Genomic DNA, 26218 nt, shown 5'->3' with positions numbered 1-26218 from the left:
GTGAATTTGTCTCCCAGTGTCTTGGAAAGCAGGTTTGTAAAGCAGGTTTTCCTCTAGTATTTTTCCTGTGCTTATATCTGTATTTGGTTTATTTTTATCCCAAAGAAAAATCCCTAGTCCTTGCCAATGAAAAGCATACCCATAACATGATGCAGCCACCACCATGCTTGAAAATATGAAGAGTGGTACTCAGTGATGTGTTGTGTTGGACTTTCCCCAAACATAACACTTTGTATTCAGGGAAAAAAGTTAATTTCTTTGCCAAATGTTCTGCAGTATACTTAAGTGTCCTGTTACAAACAGGATGCATGTTTAGGAATATTTTTATTCTGTACAGGCTTCCTTCTTTGCACTTAGGTTAGTATTGTGGAGTAACTACAATGTTGTTGATCCATCCTCAGTTTTCTCATATCACAACCATTTAAACTCTGTAACTGTTTTAATATCACCATTGACATCATGGTGAAATCCCAGAGCAGTTTCCTTCCTCTCCGTCAACTGAGTTAGGAAGGACGCCTGTATCTTTGTTGTGACTGGGTGAATTGCAGTGGTGGAAAAAGTACAAAATTATCATACTTGAGTAAAAGTAAAGATACCTTAACAGAAAATGACTCAAGCTAAAGTGAAAGTCACGCAGTAAAATACTACTTGTGTAAAAGTCAAAAAGTATTTGGTTTTAAATATACTTAAGTATCAAAAGTAAATGTAGTTGCTAAAATATACTTAATTATCAAAAGTAAAAGTAAAAGATTAATAATTTAAAATTCCTTATATTAAGCAAACCAGATGGCACAAATGTCTTTATTTACGAATAGCCAGGATCACACTCCAATACTCAGACATCATTTACAAACAAAGCATTTGTGTTTAATGAGTCCGCTAAATCAGCAGCAGTAGGGATGATCAGGGATGTTCTCTTGATAATTGTGTGAATTGGACCATTTTCTGTCCTGCTAAGCATTCAAAATGTGACGAGTACTTTTGGGTGTCAGGGAAAATGTATGGAGTAAAAAGTACATATTTTTGTAGTGAAGTAAAAGTAAAAGTTTTAAAAAATTTAAATAGTAAAGTAAAGTACAGATACCCAAAAAAACTACTTAAGTAGTACTTAAAAGTATTTTTACTTAAGTACTTTACACCACTGATGTATTGATACACCATCCAAAGCCTAATTAATAACTTCACCATGCTCAAAGGGATATTCAGCGTCTGCTTTTATTTTTGTTATTTTGTATTTTTTTTTACACATCTACCAATCGGTGCACTTCTTTGCAAGGCATTGAAAAACCTCCCTGGTATTTGTGGATGTATCTGTGCTTGAAGTTCACTCATCGATTGAGGGACCTTACAGATAATTGTATGTGTGGGGTACAGAGATGGAGTAGTCATTAAAAAATCATGTTAACCACTATTATTGAACACGGAAAGAGCCCATGCTACCTATTATGCGATTTGCAAAGCACATTTTTACTCCTGAACTTATTTGCCTTGCCATGACAAAGGAGTTGAATACTTATTTTTTATAAATTTCTAAAATGTGCTATTAACAAAATTCCACTTTGACATTATGGGGTATTGCGTGAAGATCAGTGACACAAAATCTCAATTGAATCCATTTTAAATTCAAGCTGTAACACAACAACATGTAAAACAAGTAAAGGGGTGTGAATACTTTCTGAAGGCACTGTAGGTATGCCTAACTTGGTGTTTGAGGGTATTACAAATATAACATTTTCTTGAGACAATATGTATGGGCATAGGCAGACGTTGCAATTGGAGGATGCATTTTATGAATATTCTATAATAATATTCAATAGGCTACATCTATCGGTACAAACCTTGATTGAGAAATGATGATGTAATTTACTTTTTTTTGGGCGCTCCCGCACCTAAAGCACTACACCATTGCACAAGTCCCGCCTCTGTGTTGAAGAGATTTGGGGATATAAAATGAAGGAACTTTGTTAATGCAGCACTTTTGAGTTCATCTCGTGAACGTCATCAGCTTCACGACACATTAATCAGCCAAGTGTTCTAGTCACTAATTCCGCATCCTCATCTCTCGCATCTGTCTCTCTGCCGGTAGCGCGAGCCACACAGCGCAGCCATGGCCAGCAACGATCAGCGGGGGCTACATTATGAACAAACTTTGGTAAGTTAACTTGTTGATAGCTGACGAACGGAGAATAGCTGAGGAACGTTTTTCTCCGTTCTCTCGATTTACAAGACCGGTTGAGCGTTCATCAGCTAAGTTGCCACTTCAACTTCACTTCGTTACACAGTGACATCGGTGTGTGTTGTCCGTGACACCTGCTTGAGCCAGTGTCGTTTACTGTTTTTACGTCTGGAACAGCTTCAAAGTCTTATGTGCCTCCGTTTGGTAAAATGAGAGGACACGACATGCTTATGACAGAGAGGTTTATTATTTCACTCGTAAAAATAAAATAAGAACGGGTAGGCATATTTTAAAACACTGCATCACATTGTACATAATGTGAGTATTGGTAAAGTGGGACACTTAATTCTTTATTGTAAAGAAGGATAAATTAGAGAGTATATGAGTAATTTCAATATTTTTATGATAAACTTCAATTATTCATACAAATGAAATGTATTAAAACATTCTTTAGGTATTTTTGTGGAACATTAAGCATGATCATTTATTATTATGATTACCATAATGATTATGATTATTATGATTACTATTATTATTATCATCATACTTGATTATAAGTAAATGATGTAGCCTATGTGTAATTGTATAGTCTGTAATATGTATATGTAATGGACTCCCGAGTGGCGCAGCGGTCTAAGGCACTGTATCTCAGTGTTAGAGGCGTCACACTTCGATTCCAGGCTGTATCATAATCCGGCCGTGATTGGGAGTCCCATAGGGCGGCGCACAATTGGCCCAGCGTCGTCCGGGGTAGGCCGTCATTGTAAATAAGATTTTGTTCTTAACTGACTTGCCTAGTTAAAAATAAAAAAATACATAAAATGAACTTCATCTAGGCCTATCAGCTCAACACTATACTCTAGTGGACTTTCTGTAGAATAAAACCAGAAATCCCTCAACAATTTCAATGACTGTTTTATGGTCAAATACAGCAAAATAAACTTTTTTTGTATGGTTATGAATATAGCTAGCTAGGATTTTTTATGTTGGTGAGGTAATATCTTTCTAAGTAAAATGCAGTAATGCTAGCTTTTGCTCAAGCTAGCTGATAGCAGATTTGAAGAAAATGTAATTGAACATTTGATCCTATTTAGAAAATGTATCTCTGTAAAGAAAACATGTATTTCATAATCCCCAAAAATATTTTTTCGGCATTAATATGTCCAGAGGAGTGTCCCAGTTTGACAGTAACAGGGTGTCCCAGTTTGACAATAGGCAATTGGCATACTGGGACACTGTCAAAATGTCAATATTCTAAAAATGTGATAGTAGTGAGAAAACCATTTACAGTCATTTTGATTTACAATTACAGTACATTCCATTACAAAATATGTTGTAATGAAACACTGAATATCCATTCTTCGTTTTTTATAACCTTAACATTATTTACCTCAGAATCCTATGTCATTTACTTACCATTATGACTCTAGAGACATATGTCATTACAGGGGATGCCACGTCCACAATGATGACGTCATACCCATTGAACCCATTTTTGTATCATCACATACTTCCTCACTAACACACAGGCATTGATTGTTGGTTATGTTATTGTACACATTTAAAGATATCCATTACAAAGCTTAAGTGTCCCACTCTGCTAGGTGTCCGACTTAATCAATACTCACCCTACAGAAAAGACAGTCCTCTCTCTCTCTCTCTCTCTCTCTCTCTCTCTCTCTCTCTCTCTCTCTCTCTCTCTCTCTCAATTCAATTCAATTAGCTTTATTGGCATGACGTAACAATGTACATATTGCCAAAGCGTACTTTGGATATTAAGTGAAACATTTACAATATTAACATAATTAAAATAATAATAATCAATATTGTCAACGGGACAATCAGTAACAACAATAATCTCTCTTTCTCTCAGGCTTCATCATTACCGTGACCGCTCAATGCATAGGCTACACTAGTTGGAGTAGCAGTCTATTCCGTGCATGAATAAAGCCCTTTTCTCACCAACTGCGTTGCGATCTTTTCGTCCGAATTCCGAAAAAAGTACAGATTCCGATTTTGATGCACTAACCATTCACACCAAGTCCTAGGCTTTTCCCCTCCACTTCCCCCCTCAAAATCGCATAACTTCACCAATGCTGCGGTCATTCTCAGTGGCAATATGTTGTTCAAAGTGGCTAGAGGACGCAGTAATGAGAGAAATATCACATATTACGGGGAAAAAAATAATGTGCTACTGAAAATATTAGGATAAGCTATTCATCCTGTATCATTAAAGGAGCTTGTCTACATTTCATTCAGTTGCACCCCATTTATTAAGAGTGGAAACGCAAAACTGGCAACTGTTGTCATTCCTCAATATGCTGACCATCATGACACACATATGCTGACCATCATGATGCTTGCTGCCTACAGTTTTTTTTAAAGTGATGAAGTCCAGACAGGCTTATTTTAGGAAACTTTCTGAATGAACCTAGAGAATAAGCAAACACATACAAGCACATCCACCCACATATCTCCTCATGTCCACTAGATGCATCGAACTCTTTGCGTTCTGGCAGAAGCCATTCATTGTCAATGGAGCAGTCCACAACACTATGTTGGGGATGGTGCACTAGGCTGCGGTGCATTCTGTGTACCATGTACATTCAATATTTTAACCTTTACGGTGTGGTGGTACATACAGAAGTGCACAGACAGACTCCAACTAGCTAGCTTTTAGCTAATTGAAAAGCAACGCACATGTGCATAAAGTACTGAAATTGCGGGCTAGACATCCCGCAAAACAAAACGCAAATGCATCTGGTGGACATTGGGTGTAAAAGGACCCATCAATCAAAGCCGCCTGCAGCAGATCTCACTCAGACACGTAAGCAAATCCATGGGCGGCTTGTTCAATAGGGCGATATGGGCGACGCACTGCCAAACGGGAAAAGGAAGGGATTTTTTTTCTAATCAATTATATCACGGCAACAGCAGTTATCAGTGTTCACGTCTGATCTGCCAGCCACTAAATGTCAAATCAGGCTAAAGTCGTGCTTCAAATGGCCCCGCCCGTTTTTTGGGCGATTTCAGTCAGGTTGAAAATCGCCCAGAAGTCTCTCATAGCCTGTCATGTAAAATCTATTTTTTCACATTTCAAAGCTTTCAATACATTCTCTATGGGTGTCTGTGGGCATGCACTTTGCAGCGCTTTCGTCATAACGTGACGTAACGTTGAACGTAACTAAGACAATGGCGGCTAGCAGCGTCTATGTTGCGACCTGCAGTGTGGCGTTATTTTATGTTTTTAATTTGTAGACTTAGTTTACAAACATTCTGCAAACATTCTGCTTTGGACTGATCTTCGGTTTTGGACTGATCTTGTTGATCGTGTACATACCCGCTACTGAACGGACTAAATAATGAAAACGCTGCAGGCAGCTGTAATCCCAATACAGCTGGGAGACTTGGCTGGATGACAGAGTCCCGGACAGAGAAGTGGAGCCGGCCGGCTTCACCCTGGTCAGAGCGGACCACGATCCTGGTAAGAAGAGCGACTCTGTACCCCGACATTGAACTGCTTTCTGTGTCATTGAACCTTACTATGTTGATAAAACAAGTTTACTGGAGAACGGAGACCAAGTAGAGACTTTTGGACAAGGTGGATAATTGTATAATATAAGGCAGTTTATTCAGAGGTAAAGATATCTGGAATCGCGTGCACGGACCCGTTCGTCAAACTCGTAGGGGAGTTTATCAGAAGAGCCCCTAAACATTGTGTGCTGACATTTTATACAATAAAATGAAGTAGGTTGAATCTAGTAGTTCTGATCTTCTGATTGGTCCTGATGAGTTGGGCGAGGTCACCTCCAGGCTAGTGTCACTGTTGCATTGGCTCTGAGTCGGGTTCTCTGTCTTCAGATGTTCAGCCTAAGAGAAGAGGATTTGTGTGTGTGTGTGTGTGTTTGTTATCAGTGTGTGTGTGTGTGTGTGTGTGTGTGTGTGTGTGTGTGTGTTTGTTATCAGTGATGATGTGTGTGTGTGTGTGTGTGTTAATCAGTGATGATGTGTGTGTGTGTGTGTGTGTGTGTGTGTGTGTGTGTGTGTGGTGTGTGTGTGTGTGTCCTCAGGGCAGAACTCGTGAGTTGGAAGAACTGAGAGACCTATGGCGTGGGTGTTATCCTTAGCCACCTGCTGACAAGGCTGACAAGATAGGACTCTTGTTCATTGTATTGAATACAAAGGCCCAACACAAAATGGGTCATGCACAAGATTTTAGTCAGACCAAGCTATAACATTATATATTTACTACGACAGTACATTCAACCAAAAGCTAATATAACAAAGGCATCAGAGATGATTTATAATCTGTCACAGAAACTGGAATCCATCTCCCCAGATCAGTCAATAAATGCTTCTGGTATTGACTTATATGCTGCCCCTGTCTTCATGTTGTTGCTGGACATATCTTTTTTAAAATGTGTGTAGGTCACCTAAATCATCAGAAAAATTGCCCCTCCTGAGAATTTTTTCAGGAGCCGCCACTGAGCAAATCACATTTCTCCGTTCCCAAAAATGTATAAAAAATATTGCTTTAGCTTCAAATCCTTTCTGGAGGATATCAACACGATAGTCTATATTATAGGATAATGCTAAATCAATGTAACCTATCATATAAATTGATGAGGAAAGTTTTAAGGGGGAGACATAGAGAAAGCTGTGATAGATCAAGATGAAATTGACAACCAACCATTAGAAAATAGAAACACATGCATGCAACCTGTCCATAGCAACCTGTCCATAGCCAAATGATCAGCCTTCAATTTCAATTTTAGTGAAGCAATGGGTGGTTATGTTGACACTACATTTTTTTGCGATAACGATACATTTGTGATCAAGATGAAATTGACAACCAACCATTAGAAAATAGTGATAAATTATTTTTGGGGGAGGTGCTATGTGGACAAAAAGTAATAGGGTGATAAATGTAACTCTTTTGCTCGATAACAATAAATACAAAGATTTACAAAAAATGTTTTAATGGACAATTACTTTGAATTAGATGCAGTGCTGTATACTATTTTTTTTCCTGTGCCAAGTAAGACAACTGAGATGGTAGCCTATGATTATAAAAGTAAGCTATTTCACCTAACATATCCAGAGAATGCATGATGGATATTTTGATGTACAACCCGTCAAAATTGGATCCAGAATGATCAGATTTATTTTTGGCTCTTCAGAGAATTTGCCGGCATCTTTGTGCATATTGGCCTGTAAGCTATTGTCAGAGTGGTGTGTGTAGATGCGTGGAAAGGAATCAAGCGCAGGAACCAGGATGACTTCAACCGTCTTTTATGTTACTGTTCAACACGTGAACAAAATAGTCGCCTACCCAACCGGGTGGCGCAAAACAATTACGCACAACACAGTGCGAAAATACACATGAAAAGCGCACGCAGTGCGAACTCTCGGACAAGCCAACAACGAGAAAAATAGACCATACAGAGGCAGTCTGACAACAAACAATCACGCATAACACCTGACCCAAACACACGAACTAAATAAGGGAACAATTAAGACACAAATAAGGGACAGGTGTTATGAACAGACAAAACCAAAAGAACATGAAACATAGAACGGTGGCAGCTAGTACTCCGGAGACGACGACCGCCGAAGCCTGCCCGAACAAGGAAGAGGAGCAGCCTCGGCCGAAACCGTGACAGTACCCCCTTGACGCGCGGCTCCAGCCGTGCGCCGACCGAGCTCGGGACGACCCGGACGAGCGGAGCAGGGCGCGCAGGATGACCCCGATGGAACTCGGTCAGTAGGGACTGGTCTAAGACGTCCCTCCTTGGCACCCAGCACCGCTCCTCCGGGCGTACCCTCCCACTCCACGAGATATTGAAGACCCCCCATCCGGCGTCTAGAATCCAGGATGGACCTCACGGTGTACGCCGGAGCCCCCTCGATGTCCAACGGGGGCGGAGGAGTCTCCTCAATCTCAAAGTCCTGGAGTGGACCAGCTACCACCGGCCTGAGGAGAGACACATGGAACGAGGGGTTAATATTTTTGTAATCAACAGGTAGTTCTAACCTATAACTCACCTCGTTCAATCTCCCTCAGGACTTTAAATGGCCCACAAACCGCTCGACCCAGCTTCCGGCAGGGCAGGCGGAGGGGCAGGTTTCTGGTTGAGAGCCAGACTCGATCTCCAGGTGCGTACACTGGCCCCTCACTGCGGTGTAGGTCGGCGCTCGTCTTCTGTCGACGTATGGCACGCTGCAGATGGACGTGTGCAGCGTCCCCACGTCTCCTCCGAGCGCCGCACCCACTCATCCACAGCGGGGGCCTCGATCTGGCTCTCATGCCATGGTGCCAGAACCGGCTGGTACCTAACACACACTGAAAAGGGGTTAGTTGGGTGGAGGAGTGGCGAAGAGAGTTCTGTGCCATCTCGGCCCAGGGCACATATCTCGCCCACTCCTCCGGCCGGCCCTGACAGTATGACCTCAGAAACCTACCCACATCCTGGTTGACACGTTCAACCTGCCCATTACTCTCTCCGGGTGGTACCCCGAGGTAAGGCTTACCGAAACCCCCCAACCGTTCCATAAATGCCTCTCCCACACTCTAGAGGTGAACTGGGGGCCTCGGTCAGACACTATATCCTCGGGTACCCCGGTGAACAGAGCCTCAGCGGTCTGTAGGGCAGTGGGTAGACCCGGCATGGGAAGGAGACGACAGGCCTTAGAGAACCGATCCACAACGCACCAGGATGGTAGTATTCCCCGTGAGGGGGGAGGTCGGTAACAAAATCCACCGAGAGGTGGGACCAGGGTCGTTGTGGAATAGGCAGGGGTTGTAACTTACCCTGGGCAAATGTCTGGCGCCTTACACTGGGCACACACCGAACAGGAGGAGACATAAATCCTCACATCCCTAGCTAACGTTGGCCACCAGTACTTCGTGCTAAGGCAGTGCACTGTCCGGCCGATACCCGGATGGCCAGAGGAGAGGGACGTATGAGCCCAACAAATGAGGCGATCGCTGTACTCGAGCGGAACGCATCGTCCGACCCACAGGACACTGTGGAGGACTCGGGTCGGTGCGTAACGCCCGCTCGATCTCACCATCAACCTCCCACCACCACCGGAGCAACCAGACAAGACTCCGGTAGTATGGGCGTGGACTCAACTGACCTCTCCTCTGCGTCATACCGCCGAGACAGAGCATCTGCCTTCCCGTTCTGGGACCCAGGGATGTATGTGATCTTAAACACAAACCGGGCTAGGAACATAGTCCAGCGAGCCTGGCGAGATTCAGTCTCCTAGCTGCCCGGATGTACCCAGGTTACGATGGTCAGTTAGAATGAGGAAAGGGTGTTGAGCCCTCGAGCCAATGCCGCCACACCTTTAGGGCCTGTACCACGGCTAACAGCTCCCTGTCTCCTACGTCACAATTCCGCTCCGCTCGGACTGAGCTTCTTTGAGTAGAACGCACAGGGACGGAGTTTAGGTGGAGCGCCAGAACGCTGGGAAAGAACGGCCCCTATCCCGGCCTCTGACGCGTCCACCTCTACTTGGAACGGTAAAGAGGGATCCGGATGCGCCAACACCGGCGCCGAGGTAAACAGGTCCTTTAGTCTCCCAAATGCCCTGTCCGCCTCAGCTGACCACCGCAAGCGCACCGGACCCCCCTTTAACAGAGACGTTATGGGAGCTGCCACCTGTCCAAAACCCCGGATAAACCTCCGGTAATAATTGCGAAAACCCAAGAACCGTTGCACCTCCTTCACAGTGGTTGGGGTCTGCCAATTACGCACAGCTGACACCCGGTCTACCTCCATCTTCACCCCTGACGCAGATAACTGGTAACCCAGAAAGGAGACCGACTTCTGGAAAAACAGACATTTCTCTGCCTTGACATATAGGTCATGCTCCAACAGCCTCCTCAATATGGCGCACCAGGGCTACATGCTCAGCACGGGTAGGACTATACACCAGAATGTCGTCGATGTACACAACTACTCCCTGTCCCTGCATGTCCCGGAAAATCTCATCGACAAGGATTGGAAGACTGAGGGAGCATTCATCAACCCATATGGCATGACTAGATACTCGTGAGTGTCCGGAAGTCGTGCTAACGCTGTCTTCCATTCATCGCCCTCTCGAATCGTACCAAGTTATATGCGCTCCTAAGATCCAATTTTGTAAAGAACTGCGCACCGTGCAGTGACTCCGTCATAGTCGCAATCAGAGGAAGTGGATAGCTGTACTTCACTGTGATCTGATTGAGACCGCGGTAATCAATACACGGCGCAGACCTCCATCCTTTTTCTTCACAAAAAAGAAACTTGAGGAAGCGGGTGAAACGGAGGCCCGTATGTATCCCTGTCTAAGAGACTCAGAGATGTATGTCTCCATAGCCTTTCTCTCCTCTTGAGACAAGGGATACACATGGCTCGCGGAGAGCTGCTCCTGACTGGAGATCATCGCACAATCCCCCGTCTATGAGGCGGCAGCTGCGCCGCCCTAGTCTTACTGAACGCCAGTGCTAAATCCCCTCATACTGGGGGAATCTGCAGTGCTGGCATTAGATTCGGACTCTCCACCGAGGTCGCCCTATGGAAACACCCAGACACCGCCCCTCACATTGAGCAGACCACCCTTTAAGAGCTTTCTCTGCCACCTAATAATAGGGTCATGAGTCATCAACCAGGGAAGACCCAGCACTACCGGATACGCAGGAGAGTCAATCAGATAGAGCTGAATTCTCTCCTCATGACCCTCCTGCGCCCGTCATCCGAATGGGTGCTGTGACCTCCTAATCAACCCAGACCCTAACGGACGGCTATCTAGGGCATGGACGGGGAAAGGCTTATCCACTGGAAGGAGGGGAATCCCTAACTCTATACAGAACTGGCGATCTACAAAATTCCCAGCTGCGCCTGAATCTACCAGCGCCTTATGCTGGGAACGAGGTGCAACCTGTGGGAAACAAACAGGCAAGGTTAGGTGCACGACAGAAAGCTCTGGGTAAGCAGGGCGCCTACTCACCTGGGGGGACCCCCAATGCGTGATCTGCCATCTCCCTCACTGGAGGACCCGCCCCCAACACCTAGCCGCGGTGTGCCCTCCACGACCACAGTTGGTGCAAGGGCCGGCCCCTCGGGCTCCTCCTCCTCCGTTCCTAGCGCCAGCACCTCCGAGCTCCAAGGGCTCGGCTCGGAGGTGCTGGAGAGTGGAATGGGCAACCCCTCCGGGACGCTCACGGGTGGCGAGCAGGGCATCCAGCCCGATGGCCAGCGACCAGCTGGTCGAACGTCAACGACGTGTCCCTGCACGCCAACTCTCGCTGGACGCCCTCCCGGAGGCTGCAGCGAAATGGTCGATAGGGGGCCCGCCATTCCACCCTGCATCAGCCGCTAGGGTCCGAAACTCTAAGGCAAAGTCCTGGGCGCTCCTCATCCCCTGTCGGAGGTAGAATAGACGTTTCCCCGCCGCCTCCCTTCCGGTGGATGGTCGAACACAGCACGGAAGCGGCGGGAGAACTCCGCATAGTTGTGGGTGGCGCGCCATCCTCCACTCGGCGTTGGCCCACTCCAACGCCCTTGCCGGTGAGACAGGAGATGAGGGCTGAGACGCTCTCGTGTCCCGAGGGCGCCGGGTGACGGTGGCGAGGTAGAGCTCCACCTGCAGCAGGAATCCGACACCCGGCAGTGGAGCCGCCAGTCTCGGGAGCGAGAGCCGAATCCCACTAGGTTCCGGAGATGAGACAGGGGGGCTGACCGATGGGGCTGGTCAGTTCTGTGGAGGTGTGGGAACCCCGCTGGTCTCCCATCGGTGCAGAGTATTCATCACCTCCAGGGCATGACAGACCTGGTTGATGCGGTCCTCCTGACCACCGAAGACGTTCAGCCATCTCGGCTGTCGGGTGCGGTCGCTCCTGGCTGATTCCATGGTGAAGATGCGTGATTCTGTCAGAGTGTGTGTGTAGATGCGTGGAAAGGAATCAAGCGCAGGGAACCAGGATGACTTCAACCGTCTTTATGTTACTGTTCAACACGTGAACAAAAAGTCGCCTACCAACCGGTGGCAAACAATTGGCACGAACACAGTGCGAAAAAACACATGAAAAGCGCACGCAGTGCGAACTCCTCGGGACAAGCCAACAACGAGAGAAAATAGACCATACAGAGGCAGTCTGACAACAACAATCACGCATAACACCCGAACCCAAACACACGAAACTAAATAAGGGAACAATTAAGACACAAATAAGGGACAGGTGTTATGAACAGACAAAACCAAAAGAACATGAAACATAGAACGGTGGCAGCTAGTACTCCGGAGACGACGACCGCCGAAGCCTGCCCGAACAAGGAAGAGGAGCAGCCTCGGCCGAAACCGTGACAGCTATGTTATGAGGAAGTGGGAACTCAAAACACTTATCTAGATTGCTAACTCTAAATATGATATTCTTGCCATATAGCCATGTATGCTAATTGGCCTATTCACTGCAAATGTTGCGCTCAACTCCGGGGATGCATCAACACCATACTACAGCCTACTTTGGTTGTAAAGTGGTGCCATGAACTCAATATGAAGAGGTGAGAAATAAATATATACTCACAGAAAGATGTGACTCTCCTCTGACACCCAAAAGTACTCGTTACAGTTCAAATGCTCTGGCAGGACAGAAATATGGTCCAATTCATGCATCTATCAATATAATGTGTTGTCATCCCTACTGCCTCTAATCTGGCAGACTCACTAAACACAAATACTGCGTTTGGAGTGTGCCACTAGCTGTCTGTAAAACAAGAAAATCGTGTTATCTGGTTTGCTTAATATAAGGAATTTGATGTATAGCATTGACTTTTACTGAAGTATGACAATTAAGTACTTTTTTCCACCACTGTACTTAAGTACTTTGAGACTTTTACTCAAATAGTATTTAATAATAATAATAATAATATGCCATTTAGCAGACGCTTTTATCCAAAGCGACTTACAGTCATGCGTGCATACATTTTTGTGTATTGGTGGTCCCAGGGATCGAACCCACTACCTTGGCGTTACAAGCGCCGTGCTCTACCAGCTGAGCTACAGAGGACCATTTTACTGGGTGACTTTCACTTTTACTTCAGACATTTGCTATAACAAATGCACTATACAGAAATCGCTCCGCCATTTCCTGGTTACTAAAATTCTAATAGTTTGCCTAATTTCAGTTTATGTAACAAAATAACCAAGTATAGTGTAGAGAGTCATTGTACCATCTAAACCTCTGTGATATATCTTTTCCATAACAAAAAATATAGTATTTTCAGCTGTTTGAAGCTGGTGTACGAAACCGAAAGTAAAAGAAGCAAAAACAAAACTTAAGAACGGGAAGCATAGAAATAGCGCACATAGAACAGATCTAGTGCTTCCTAGACTTGCTTTCAATGAGAATGAGAGATCTATAACTCACATTTCTATGTGAATTTGGTAGGGAATTGCCAGGGACCTCCTCATACGATATTATTACAATACTTAGGTGCCGATACGATATGTATTGCGATTCTCACGGTATTGCGATTCGATATTGTGATTTTATTGCGATTCAATGTTGCAAACATATTGCTCACTGTATGTCTGCTGCAGAGGGACAAGAGAGATCCATGAGAAAATGGGTTTTGATCAGTCATGGAAATAAAAGTGCAGAAAACAAATTGGCTTCCTTTTTATAAAGAAGATGGAGAACAAGCTATGAACGAAAACTACTGGAGTTTTGGTGCAGGTACAGCTAACTAGCGCAAAAAAATTGCGATATTATCAAAATGCTATGATATTTCATAAAAAATTATATCCTGATATGTAACTGTATCGATTTCTTCCCCCCATCACTACTCTCCCTCCCCCTCTCTCATATATCCTATCTCTCCTTATACCTGTTGTTCTGGCTGATACAGTCCTATACACTGTAGATAGGGCCAGTTGTTCTGGGTGATTTAGTCCTATACATAGACGATCCTTAGACTGCCATTGCAATGTGCCGGTGTGACCCATTCAGTCAACAACCTCTACAGTATGTGTAAGTAAAATAGTGTCTAGTGTGATAGGGCTGTCTAGTGTGATACCCAGTCCTTGCTGTAAGTACATGGCATGTTTTGTATATGCTTATGTGTGTGTGTTACCTACTGCTGTCCCTTAACCCTTTCTGTGTGTTCTTCCAGATGTATGGTCACTACACCCAGGAGCTGGGGGCATATGCTAAAGAAGAGGCAGTTCGCCTGAGGGAGGAGGGGGGGCGGAGGCCCCCAGTCACAGAACGCTCACGCTCCCTGGAACTCCTGGAGAACGAAAAGGGCCGAAGCGCTAAGTGTCGCAGTGAGTACTGACCAATACTGACCACTCAAGCTGACCATACTGTAACCACACCGTATTCTCTGACCAGGTCTCTCGCTCTCTCTTACTGTGAAACAAGTCTCACTTCACATTAACTTTGCCAGATGTAGTTACATTGTTACAAACAAAATAAACTGGAGTGTATTGAAGGAGGGATTTGGGGGGGAGAGTTTTGGAGTGTTTGTGCAGTCAGTGTGTGTGTGTGGATGTGTGTTTGCTAGCACAGTGTTTGTGGTGTGTGAGCCACCTCATTCTATGTACTGTTGATGGTGATAATAATGATTAATATGTTTGTTTTTGGTAGACTGAACAACCTGATCACTAGAAATAGACGGCGAGTGTACAAAACATTATGAACACCTGCTCTTTCCATGACATAGACTGACCAGGTGAATCCAGGTGAAAGCTATGATCTCTTATTGATGTCACCTGTTACATTTTTGAGCCTTGAGAAAATTGAGACATGGATTGTGGTATGTGTGCCATTCAAAGGGTGAATGGGCAAGACAAAATATTTAAGTGCCTTTGGATGGGGTATGGTAGTAGGTGCCATGCCGCCTTGCCCAGGTGTACCGATGTGTGTCAAGAACTGCAACGCTGCTGGGTTTTTCACGCTCAACAGTTTCCTGTGTGTATCAAGAATTGTCCACCCCCCCAAGAAAGTTTGCCCAGCACTGGGTGCAAACTCGTGATGGTCGGAGCCAGAGCGCACTACTTAGACCAATGCGCCACCGCAGTTCACAATAATCTAGCAAGCCGTGAGAATACCTGATGATACAGCAGTGGATGGAAACAACTTGTTGTTTTTAATGATTTAGTTTTAGCCTTCCCCATGCCATAGCCCTAACCTTAACCACTCGGAATTCAAACCTAAACTTAACCCGCTGAGTTGTTTATTTTTTAACCCTGTAACCACGCAGAAGTAATGGGTCAAAAATAGACATTCATCCATAATACGTTGAATTTCGAAGGGAAACTGAGATCTTGTTGTGACTGAAAGGGACATATCTACAGTGTACAGGGACACTATTTGTACTGGGACACAAAACAAGACACCACAACAGTCTAAATTCTGCAGGGGATTAAGTGTCACATGTTAAACTTGTTCCAGGTGATACATATGTGACATTCACATACAGTACATGTCCTTGGACAATCCGGTGTGTGTGTGTGTGTGTGTGTGCGCAAGTTAATGAGATAAGGACTAATAGAGCAGGACAGTTGATATGGAAAATTAGTTTACACTAAACACATACAAATTACACTACACACACAACCAAAAAAAGCACAGAACTCTCATATTTGTGTGTGTGTGTGTATGTGGTGTTTGTGTGTCAATTCGGTCCCAGATCCCAGCTCATTGCATGTGAATGGAATGCCCTCTACTGTTAATACCTGCTCATTGCACTTTATTTCTCTGCTCACTTCTGCTATAACGGCTCTAGAGTCGATATCCATGCCCCTGTGGAAATCTAATTAGCATGATATAAAAATCCCCATCAAAATCTGTCTATTGTTTTTTTTTGCAAGGGCTGCGTCTCAATCCACCGCATCAGCTAATGGTGGCCTTCCACAACTGTGGTGGAAAGTGGCCGAGCTACAGTGTTGTTGTGTCCAAAAGGTTTGGCCTACAAACTAGTACAGTGCCTTCGGAAAGTATTCAGACCCCTGGAACTTTTCCACATTTTGTTACGTTACAGCCTTATTCTAAAATGGATTTTAAAAATAATAATCCTCAGCAATCTACACACAAAACCCCATAATGACAAAGCGAAAACAGGTTTGTAGAAATGTTTGCAAATGTATTAAAAATAAAAAACAGACATACCTTATTTACATAAGTATTCAGGTCCTTTGCTCTGAGACTCGAAATTGAGCTCAGGTACATCCTGTTTCCAGTGATCATCCTTGAGATGTTTCTACAACTTGATTGGAGACATGATTTGGAAAGGCACACACCTGTCTATATAAGGTCCCACTGTTGACAGTGCATGTCAGAGCAAAAACCAAGCCATGAGGTCGAAAGAATTGTCCGTAGAGCTCCGAGACAGGATTGTGTCGAGGCACAGATCTGGGGAAGGGTACCAAAAAAATATATGCAGCATTTAAGGTCCCCAAGAACACAGTGGCCTCCATCATTCTTAAATGGAAGAAGTTTGGAACCACCAAGACTCTTCCTAGAGCTGGCCCGCCCGGCCAAACTGAGCAATCGGGGGAGAAGGGTGTCAGGGAGGTGAACAAGAACCAGATGGTCACTCTGACAGAGCTCTTCCAGAAGGACAACCATCTCTGCAGCACTCCACCAATCAGGCCTTTATGGTAGAGTGACCAGACGGAAGCCACTCCTCAGTGAAAGGCACATGACAGCCCACTTGGAGTTTGCAAAAAGGCCCCTAAAGACTCTCAGACCATGAGAAACAAGATTCTCTGGTCTGATGAAACCAAGATAGATCTCTTTGCCCTGAATGCCAAGCGTCATGTCTGGAGGAAACCTGGCACCATCCCTACGGTGAAGCATGGTGGTGGCAGCATCATGCTGTGGGGATATTTTTCAGCGGCAGAGACTGGGAGACTAGTCAGGATCGAGGGAAAGATGGAAAGGAGCAAAGTATAGAGATATGCTTGATGAAAACCTGCTCCAGAGCGCTCAGGACCTCAGACTGGGGCGAAGGTTCACCTTCCAACAGGACGACAAACCTAAGCACACAGCCAAGACAACGCAGGAGTGGCTTCGGGACAAGTCTGTGAATGTTCTTGAGTGGCCCAGCCAGAGCTCGGACTTGAACCCAATCGAACATCTCTGGAGAGACTTGAAAATAGCTGTGCAGCGACGCTCCCCATCCAACCTGACAGAGCTTGAGAGGATCTGCAGACAAGAATGGGAGAAACTCCCCAAGTACAGGTGTGTCAAGCTTATAGCGTCATATCCAAGAAGACTTGAGGCTGTTATCGCTGCCAAAGGTGCTTCAACAAAGTACTGAGTAAAGGGTCTGAATACTTATGTAAATGTAATATTTCCGTAAAAAAAAAATATATATATATATTAGCAAAGATTTTGCTTTGTCATTATGGGTTGTTGTGTTGATGAGAAAAAATAATAAATGAATTTAGGAAAAAGGCTGTAACGTAACAAAATGTGGAAAAAGTCAAGGGGTCTGAATACTTTACGAGGACACTGTACAACTCTATGGAGAGATGAGACTCTCATGAACATGATGGTGTTTTCCGTGTTGCTACCACAAGCATCACGGGACTCATCTGAAGTCTGTACTGCCGATCTGCCAACTTCTGTCTGTAGCGACCAAACAGTTTGGGCTACACACTAATATGACCCCTCTGTGGAAAGGTGAGACTCTCACAAACACGTACATGTCAGTACATGTTTTGCTCTAGGATGCACACAAGCCTCACGAGACTCGTCTGAAGGTAGCCCTGTACCAGTTTAAAAAATGAATGAAAGTGTATATGGAAGTAGTTTAGGGCCAATTTTGTTTTGTTAAATATGGGTTCAAAAAAATACACAAATCTTGGTCTTTCTTATATCTCTCAGATATAGGACAGACATTTTAAAACAAACTTCCTTTAAATTTATTTTTGGACTATCTGTTTTTCCATGTATGAATATGTTATTCAATGCATTTTGTATGTACTAATAGCAGGCCAAATTCAATGTTTCATCAATGTTGTGTTACAGTCTGAATTCAAAATGGATGAAATTGATTATTTTTCTCACCCATCTACACACAATACCCCATAATGACAAAGTGAAAACATGTTTGTAGAAAATGTTGCACATTTATTGACAATGAAATACAGAAATATCTAATTTACATAAGTCAATACTTTGTAGAAGCACCGTTGGCAGCGATTACAGCTGTGAGTCTTTCTGAGTAAGTCTTTAAGAGCTTTCCACACCTGGATTGCGCAACATTTGCCCATTATTCTTTTCTAAATTATTCAAGTTCTGTAAAATTGGTTGTTGATCATTGCTAGACAATCATTTTCAGGTCTTGCCATAGATTTTCAAGCAGATTTAAGTCAAAACTGTAACTCGGCCACTCAGGAACATTCACCTTCTTCTTGGTAAGCAACACCCATTGTAGATTTGGCCTTGTGTTTTAGGTTATTGTCCTGCTGAAAGGTTAATTCATCTACCAGTGTCTGGTGGAAAGCAGACTGATCCAGGTTTTCCTCTCAGATTTTACCTGTGCTTAGCTCTATTCCGTTTCTTTTTTATCCTGAAAAACTCCCAAGTTCTTAACGATTACAAGCATACCCATAATACACTGCTCAAAAAAATAAATGGAACACTTAAACAACACAATGTAACTCCAAGTCAATCACACTTCTGTGAAATAAAACTGTCCACTTAGAAAGCAACACTGATTGACAATACATTTCACATGCAGTTGTGCAAATGGAATAGACAATTAGCAAGACACCCCCAATAAAGGACTGGTTTTGCAGGTGGTGACCACAGACCACTTCTCAGTTCCTGTGCTTCCTGGCTGATGTTTTGGTCACTTTTGAATGCTGGCGGTGCTTTCACTCTAGTGGTAGCATGAGACGGAGTCTACAACCCACACAAGTGGCTCAGGTAGTGCAGCTCATTCAGGATGGCACATCAATGCGAGCTGTGGCAAGAAGGTTTGCTGTGTCTGTCAGCGTAGTGTCCAGAGCATGGAGGCGCTACCAGGAGTCAGGCCAGTACATCAGGAGACGTGGAGGAGGCCGTAGGAGGGCAACAACCCAGCAGCAGGACTGCTACCTGCGCCTTTGTGCAAGGTGGAGCAGGAGGAGCACTGCCAGAGCCCTGCAAAATGACCTCCAGCAGGCCACAAATGTGCATGTGTCTGCTCAAATGGTCAGAAACAGACTCCATGAGGGTGGTATGAGGGCCCGGCGTCCACAGGTGGGGGTTGTGCTTACAGCCCAACACCGTGCAGGACGTTTGGCATTTTCCAGAGAACACCAAGATTGGCAAATTCGCCACTGGCGCCCTGTGCTCTTCACAGATGAAAGCAGGTTCACACTGAGCACATGTGACAGACGTGACAGAGTCTGGAGACGCCGTGGAGAACGTTCTGCTGCCTGCAACATCCTCCAGCATAACCGGTTTGGCGGTGGGTCAGTCATGGTGTGGGGTGGCCTGACTGCCATTAGGTACCGAGATGAGATCCTCAGACCCCTTGTGAGACCATATGCTGGTGCGGTTGGCCCTGGGTTCCTCCTAATGCAAGACAATGCTAGACCTCATGTGGCTGGAGTGTGTCAGCAGTTCCTGCAAGAGGAAGGCATTGATGCTATGGACTGGCCCGCCCGTTCCCCAGACCTGAATCCAATTGAGCTCATCTGGGACATCATGTCTCGCTCCATCCACCAACGCCACGTTGCACCACAAACTGTCCAGGAGTTGGCGGATGCTTTAGTCCAGGTCTGGGAGGAGATCCCTCAGGAGACCATCCGCCACCTCATCAGGAGCATGCCCAGGCGTTGTAGGGAGGTCATACAGGCACGTGGAGGCCACACACACTACTGAGCCTCATTTTGACTAATTTTAAGGACATTACATCATAGTTGGATCAGCCTGTAGTGTGGTTTTCCACTTTAATTTTGAGGGTGACTCCAAATCCAGACCTCCATGGGTTGATAAATTTGATTTCCATTGATAATTTTTGTGTGATTTTGTTGTCAGCACATTCAACTATGTAAAGAAAAAAGTATTTAATAAGATTATTTCATTCATTCAGATCTAGGATGTGTTATTTTAGTGTTCCCTTTATTTTTTTGAGCAGTGTATGATACAGTCACCAGCATGCTTGAAAATATGGAGAGTGGTACTCAGTAATGTGTTGTATTGGATTTGCCCCAAACAACTTTGTATTCAGGACAAAAAGCCATATTTTTTGCAGTATTACTTTAGTGCCTTGTTATATATTTTTTTCTGTGTAGGCTTCTTTATTTTCGCTCTGTCAATTAGGTTAGTATTGTGGAGTAACTACAGTGTTGTTGATCCACCCTCAGTTTTTTCCTATCACAGCAATTAAACCCTGTAACTGCTTTAAAGTCACCTCATGATGAAATCCCTACACAATCCCTAAACGGTTTCCTTCCTTTATGGCAACTGAGTTAGGAAGGACACCTGTATCTTTGTAGTGACTGGGTTTATTGATACACCACCCAAGGTGTAATTAATAACTTTGCCATGCTCAAAGGGATATGTTGTGGAAATTCTACACAGGGACACTCAAAGTCAATCTTATTCTTTTGTATATTACCCCGTTTTCCTCCACTATTTGGATCTTGTCTCATCGCTGCAACTCCCCAATGGGCTCGGAGGCGAAGGTCGAGTCATGCATCCTCCGAAACATGACCCGCCAAAACGCACTTCTTAACACCCGCCCGCTTAACCCGGAAGCCAGCCGCACCAATGTGTCGGAGGAAACACCGTTCAACTGATGACCAAGGTCAGCCTGCAGGCACCCGGCCCGCCACAAGGAGTCGCTAGAGCATGATGAGCCAAGTAAAGCCACCCCGGCCAAACCCTCCACTAACCCAGACGACGCTGGGCAAATTGTGCTCCGCCCTATTGGACTCCCGATCATGGCCGGTTGTGATACAGCCCGGGATCGAACCCAAGTCTGTAGTGATGCCTCTAGCACTGCAATGCAGTGCCTTAGACCATGATATCATGATAAACCCTATTATTGAAAACAGAGTCCATGCAACTTATGTGACTTGTTTAGCACATTTTTACTCCTGAACATATTTAGGCTTGCCAAAACAAAGCGGTTGAATGCATTTCAGCTTTTCATTTTTTATTAATTTGTAAACATTTAAAAAAACATAATTCCACTTTGACATTATGGGTATTGTGTGTAGGCCAGTGACAAACAAATCTCAATATAATCAATTTTAAATTCAGGCTGTAACACAACAAACATGCAAAAAGTCGAGGGGTGTGAATACTTTCTGAAGGCACTGTAGGTGCTTGTGTGTGTGCATGTACAGTAATGCTTTGCGACACAATCTCTTTCTCTTCCTTTCTCGTTCTGAATGTCACACACTGAAACCTTATTGTGATGGTGAATATCATCTGAAATACTTCAAGAGAAGGTGAGGAAGAAGTGTATGTGTGTGTGCATGTGTGTGTGTGCATGTGCGCGTGCATGTGTGTGTGTGTGTGTGTGCTTCTCAGCTCCCATCTCAGTGATTAGTTCCCAGTGTTGAGGCTGTATAGGGTTGACTCAGGTAAAGCTCTCTCTCAGCCTCCCTTCAACCTCTCACCACATCGCATGGACTAGGCTGTTTCCTCTCCCCTCACATCAGCCAGAATACAACATGCCTTTTCCCAACTGTGTGTGTGTGTGTGCGTGTGTTTCTAATGAAGGCTGACAGGGAAAAGATTCACCCATGTGTAACACTGACTCCTCTACTTAAGCAATAACGCACAAGATGCAGTGCTGTAACATGAGGTAAATGTCACAGGTAAATGTCGTAAATGGCCGGTCAACCCATTTACCTGTGACTGTATTCATGATACAGCACTGGCTCGCGTGCCTAATTGCTTTTATCAAACTGTTACCAACATATTAAAATAACAATGAATTACATATTTTCATTAAAACGTTATTTTGAAAAGTCCATTTATATAATTTAATTTTTCCACCTGAAGATATATTCCGGACAAAAATCTGGTTGTTAGTTATTTTGGTCATGTTGCTACAGACGCCACCTAGTCGTTAATCATTTTTGCATAGTTGCTATGCAAAACGTCTGGTCGTCCGTTCTAAACAAAATGGTTGCTATGCAGGCTGGATAAAGTTCTTGTCACTTGCTAGCTAGCCAACTTCAGCTAACGCAGTCACATCAAACATTGAACCTGGAATGACAGTACACTAGCTGCATTTTCGTTTTTTTTTTTTTCTATTGTCATTTACATGAATATGTCCATGATAATGACGTTGATCCGTGATTTCGACTAGCTCAGAAAAAGTTGGCTCCTTTTGTCTGGGCACCTTTCACTCTATGGATGGTACTACAGAGATCAAAATTCAAAAGTGAAACATTGTTTCCGAGGTCAGACAGGCAGACAGCAAGGCTTATATTAACCCCTGCCGTACCTAACTAAATGCTAGGCTGAAAGCAAGGGGAAATAATGTGTGAGTTGATATTTGGAATTGGAATGGACATTTGGTTTAAATTATTTTTGAATTAACTGGAATTGAAATGGAATCGACCCCAACCCTGACACACACCTTTTTTTTTACATGAATTTTCAGGACTTTTTGGGGAGTGCACATTTTTTTCAAAATCCCTAACCCTAACTCCTAACCTTAAAACTAACCTTAATCCTAACCTTAACCCCAAACCCTAAACCTAACCCTTAACCCTAAAATAACATTTGAACAAATTCAGGACATGATAAAAGCGAGCCAATGCTAACTAGTGTTAGTGCAATGACTGAATGCGAGCATATACCCATAGACTTTCAGTCATTGTTCTAACGCTAGTTAACATTGGCTCATAAAACTACATTTAACATCCTTCATACTGGACACAGAGACATACAAATGGTATCCACATATTCACCTGACTCTGGGGAAGTAGATAAAGAGCCTCATTGCCAAAATTCCAAAGTATCCCTTTAATGATATACACCCCCATCCACGTCATCAACATTACAACCTGTTCCCCTATACAATAGGACACACAGGCCGTACTATAGAGAAGGAGGAAAGTTGAGAGACAGAAATGGGGAGAGTAATAATACTTTAGATGAGAAGGAAAAGAGAGACAGAGAGAGAGAGAGAGGAAGAGGGGGATACAGAAAGAAGAGGATTTATTTTATACTTTTTTTATATTCTCCCTTTCATCTGACAGAATCTTGTACTGTGGTAAAGTAGCTAGCCAAGTGTGTGGTTAGTACATTGGTGAGATGAGATAAGACTGAATAAGATGACAGGGGAGCAGAGCAGGACTAATGTTAGGACAGTGGAGGGAAACAGGGGAAGAACTGGTAGAGTCAGTGTGTGTGTGTGTGTGTGTGTGTGTGTGTGTGTGTGTCTGTAGGGGGGGGTAGAGGAGAGGACGGGAGACAGAGCAAAACATCCCTGTGTAAAATTATACTAGTCTGTGCAAAAGTTCTCTGAAAAATGGTGAGGGGGTTACAATGTATGGTGGGTATGTGTGGTCCTGACTCCAAGGTGGGTGACGTAGTTTTAACAATGCTAAACGTCTCTCCTCAGTCTGTAAGATGTGTTGGTTTGTTTCTATTGTAGTTCTGACTGACTTGACTGACTAGTACTGTACTAGTAACAGTGTTGTTGTCTAACAGTGTGCACCTGTATCGCTCTTCCTTCCAGTCTGTACGGTGCGCTGTCAGAAGTTCCTCATCTCTTGTGTTGGTGAAGACTGGATCTTCCTCATCCTCCTGGGTCTATCCATGGGTCTGCTCAGCTGGGTGGTCGACATCGGTATCGGCATCTGTCTACAATGTAAGAGAGGGAGGTAGGGAGTTGGGGAGGGAAGGAGAGGTAGACTCCTTGGTCTACTCATGGCTCTGGTCAGCTGGGTCGTCGACTTCACTATCGCAACCTGTCTACAAGGTGAGGGAGGATGGGATAGCGAGAGGAGAGAGGGATGGTGGGAGAGGATGCAGGGAAGCCAAAAGGTGCACAGACTACTTAGACCCCATGGTGTGTGTAAGCACATTGTCAGTGTCCTCCCTTTAGGTTTGAATGTATCTTTTGTGTGCCTTCGGAAAGTATTCAGACCCCTTGACTTTTTTCATATTTTGTTATGTTACAGCCTTATTATAAAATTGATTAAATAAAAAAAAATCCTCAGCAATCTACACACAATACCCCATAAGGACAAAGCGAAAACAGGTTTTTAGAAAACTTTGCCAAATGTATTACATATAAAAAACAGAAATACCTTATTTATATAAGTATTAAGACCCTTTGCCATGAGATTCAAAATTGAGCTCAGGTGCATCCTGTTTCCATTGATCATCCTTGAGATGTTTCTACAACTTGATTGGAGTCCACCTGTAGTAAATTCAATTGAATGGACATGATTTGGAAAGGCACACACCTGTCTATATAATGTCCCATAGTTGACAGTGCATGTCAGAGAAAAAAACCAAGCCATGAGGTTGAAGGATTTGTCTGTAGAGCTCCGAGACAGCATTGTGTCGAGGCACAGATCTGGGGAAGGGTACCAAAAAATGTCTGCAGCATTGAAGGTCCCCAAGAACATGGTGGCCTCCATCATTCTTAAATGAAAGAAGTTTGGAACCACCAAGACTCTTCTTGAGCTGACTGCTCGGCCAAACTGAGCAATCGGGGGAGAAGGGCCTTGGTCAGGGAGGTGACCAAGAACCCGATGGTCACTCTGACAGAGCTCTAGAGTTCCTCTGTGGAGATGGGAGAAACTTCCAGAAAGACAACCATCTCTGCAGCACTCCACCAATCAGGCCTTTATGGTAGAGTGGCCAGACGGAAGCCACTCCTCAGTAAAAGGCACATGACAGCCCGCTTGGAGTTTGCCGAAAGGCCCCTAAAGACTCTCAGACCATGAGAAACAAGATTCTCTGGTCTGATGAAACCAAGATTGAACTCTTTGGCCTGAATGCCAATCGTCACGTCTGGTGGAAACCTGACACCATCCCTACGGTGAAGCATGGTGGTGGCAGCATCATGCTGTGGGGATGTTTTTCAGTGGCAGGGTCTAGGAGACTAGTCAGGATCGAGGCAAAGTTGAACTGAGCGAAGTACAGAGAGATCCTTGATGCGCTCAGGTCCTCATACTGGGGGCGAAGGTTCACCTTCCAACAGGACAACGACCCTAAGCACACAGCCAAACAACACAGGAGTGGCTTTGGGACAAGTCTCTGAATGTCCTTGAGGGGCCCAGGCAGAGCCCGGACTTGAACCCGATCGAACATCTCTGGAGAGACCTGAAAATAGCTGTGCAGCAACGCTCCCCATCCAACCTGACAGAGCTTTAGAGGATCTTCAGAGAAGAATGGGAGAAACTCCCCAAATACAGGTGTGCCAAGCTTGTAGCGTCATACCCAAGAAGACTCGATGCTGTAATCACTGCCAAAGGTCCTTCAACAAAGTACTGAGTAAAGGGTCTGAATACTTATGTAAATGTGATATTTCAGTTTTTATTTTCAATAAATTAGCAAAAAAGTCTAAAAACCTGTTTTTGCTTTGTCATTATGGGGTATTGTGTGTAGATTGATGAGGTGAAAAAAAACAATTTAATCAATTTTAGAATAAGGCTGTAACGTAACAAAATGTGGAAAAAGTCAAGGAGTCTGAATACTTTCCGAAGGCGCTGTATATCTTGTCAAGGTGGAAGTCTTCTATCTTGACACAGACAAACTGTTCAACTTTTATAACTGGATACATGATGACTAACCACCTGTCCAAGTACATCACTGGGACCATGCTCCCACCCATCCACGATCTACTCAAAATGGTGCCTGAGGAAGGCCCACAGCATCATCAAAGACCCCGCACACCCCAGCCACGAGCTGTTCACTCTCTTACTGCCGGGCAGACTGTATCAGAGCATGAGGTCTGATACCAACAGGCTCAGAGACAGTTTCTATCTACAAGCCATCAGACTGTTGAACACTTTAACTGGACTGGCCACCTGTTGTGATTCTCTGCACCTTCGCACACATGCACTCAC

At 44.4% G+C, this 26218-nt stretch overlaps 1 protein-coding gene across 1 annotated transcript in view; it reads left to right on the top strand.

Moving 5' to 3' along the window:
* The first annotated feature begins 1996 nt into the window (after positions 1-1996).
* LOC121568335 (chloride channel protein 2-like) overlaps positions 1997-26218 on the top strand; it is an 83568-nt gene continuing 59346 nt past the window's right edge. The window contains exons 1-3 of the mRNA XM_041878889.2: positions 1997-2152; positions 14338-14491; positions 23875-24006. Coding sequence (XP_041734823.2) covers positions 2108-2152; positions 14338-14491; positions 23875-24006 — 331 coding nt within the window. The 5' untranslated portion in view covers positions 1997-2107. The remainder of the gene's footprint in view (positions 2153-14337; positions 14492-23874; positions 24007-26218) is intronic.

This window comes from Coregonus clupeaformis, chromosome 6 (genome assembly GCF_020615455.1).
Source record: "Coregonus clupeaformis isolate EN_2021a chromosome 6, ASM2061545v1, whole genome shotgun sequence".
Lineage (NCBI taxonomy): Eukaryota > Metazoa > Chordata > Actinopteri > Salmoniformes > Salmonidae > Coregonus > Coregonus clupeaformis.
The sequence above is the reverse complement of the archived record's forward strand: the minus strand, read 5'-3'. Positions and strand labels throughout refer to the sequence as shown.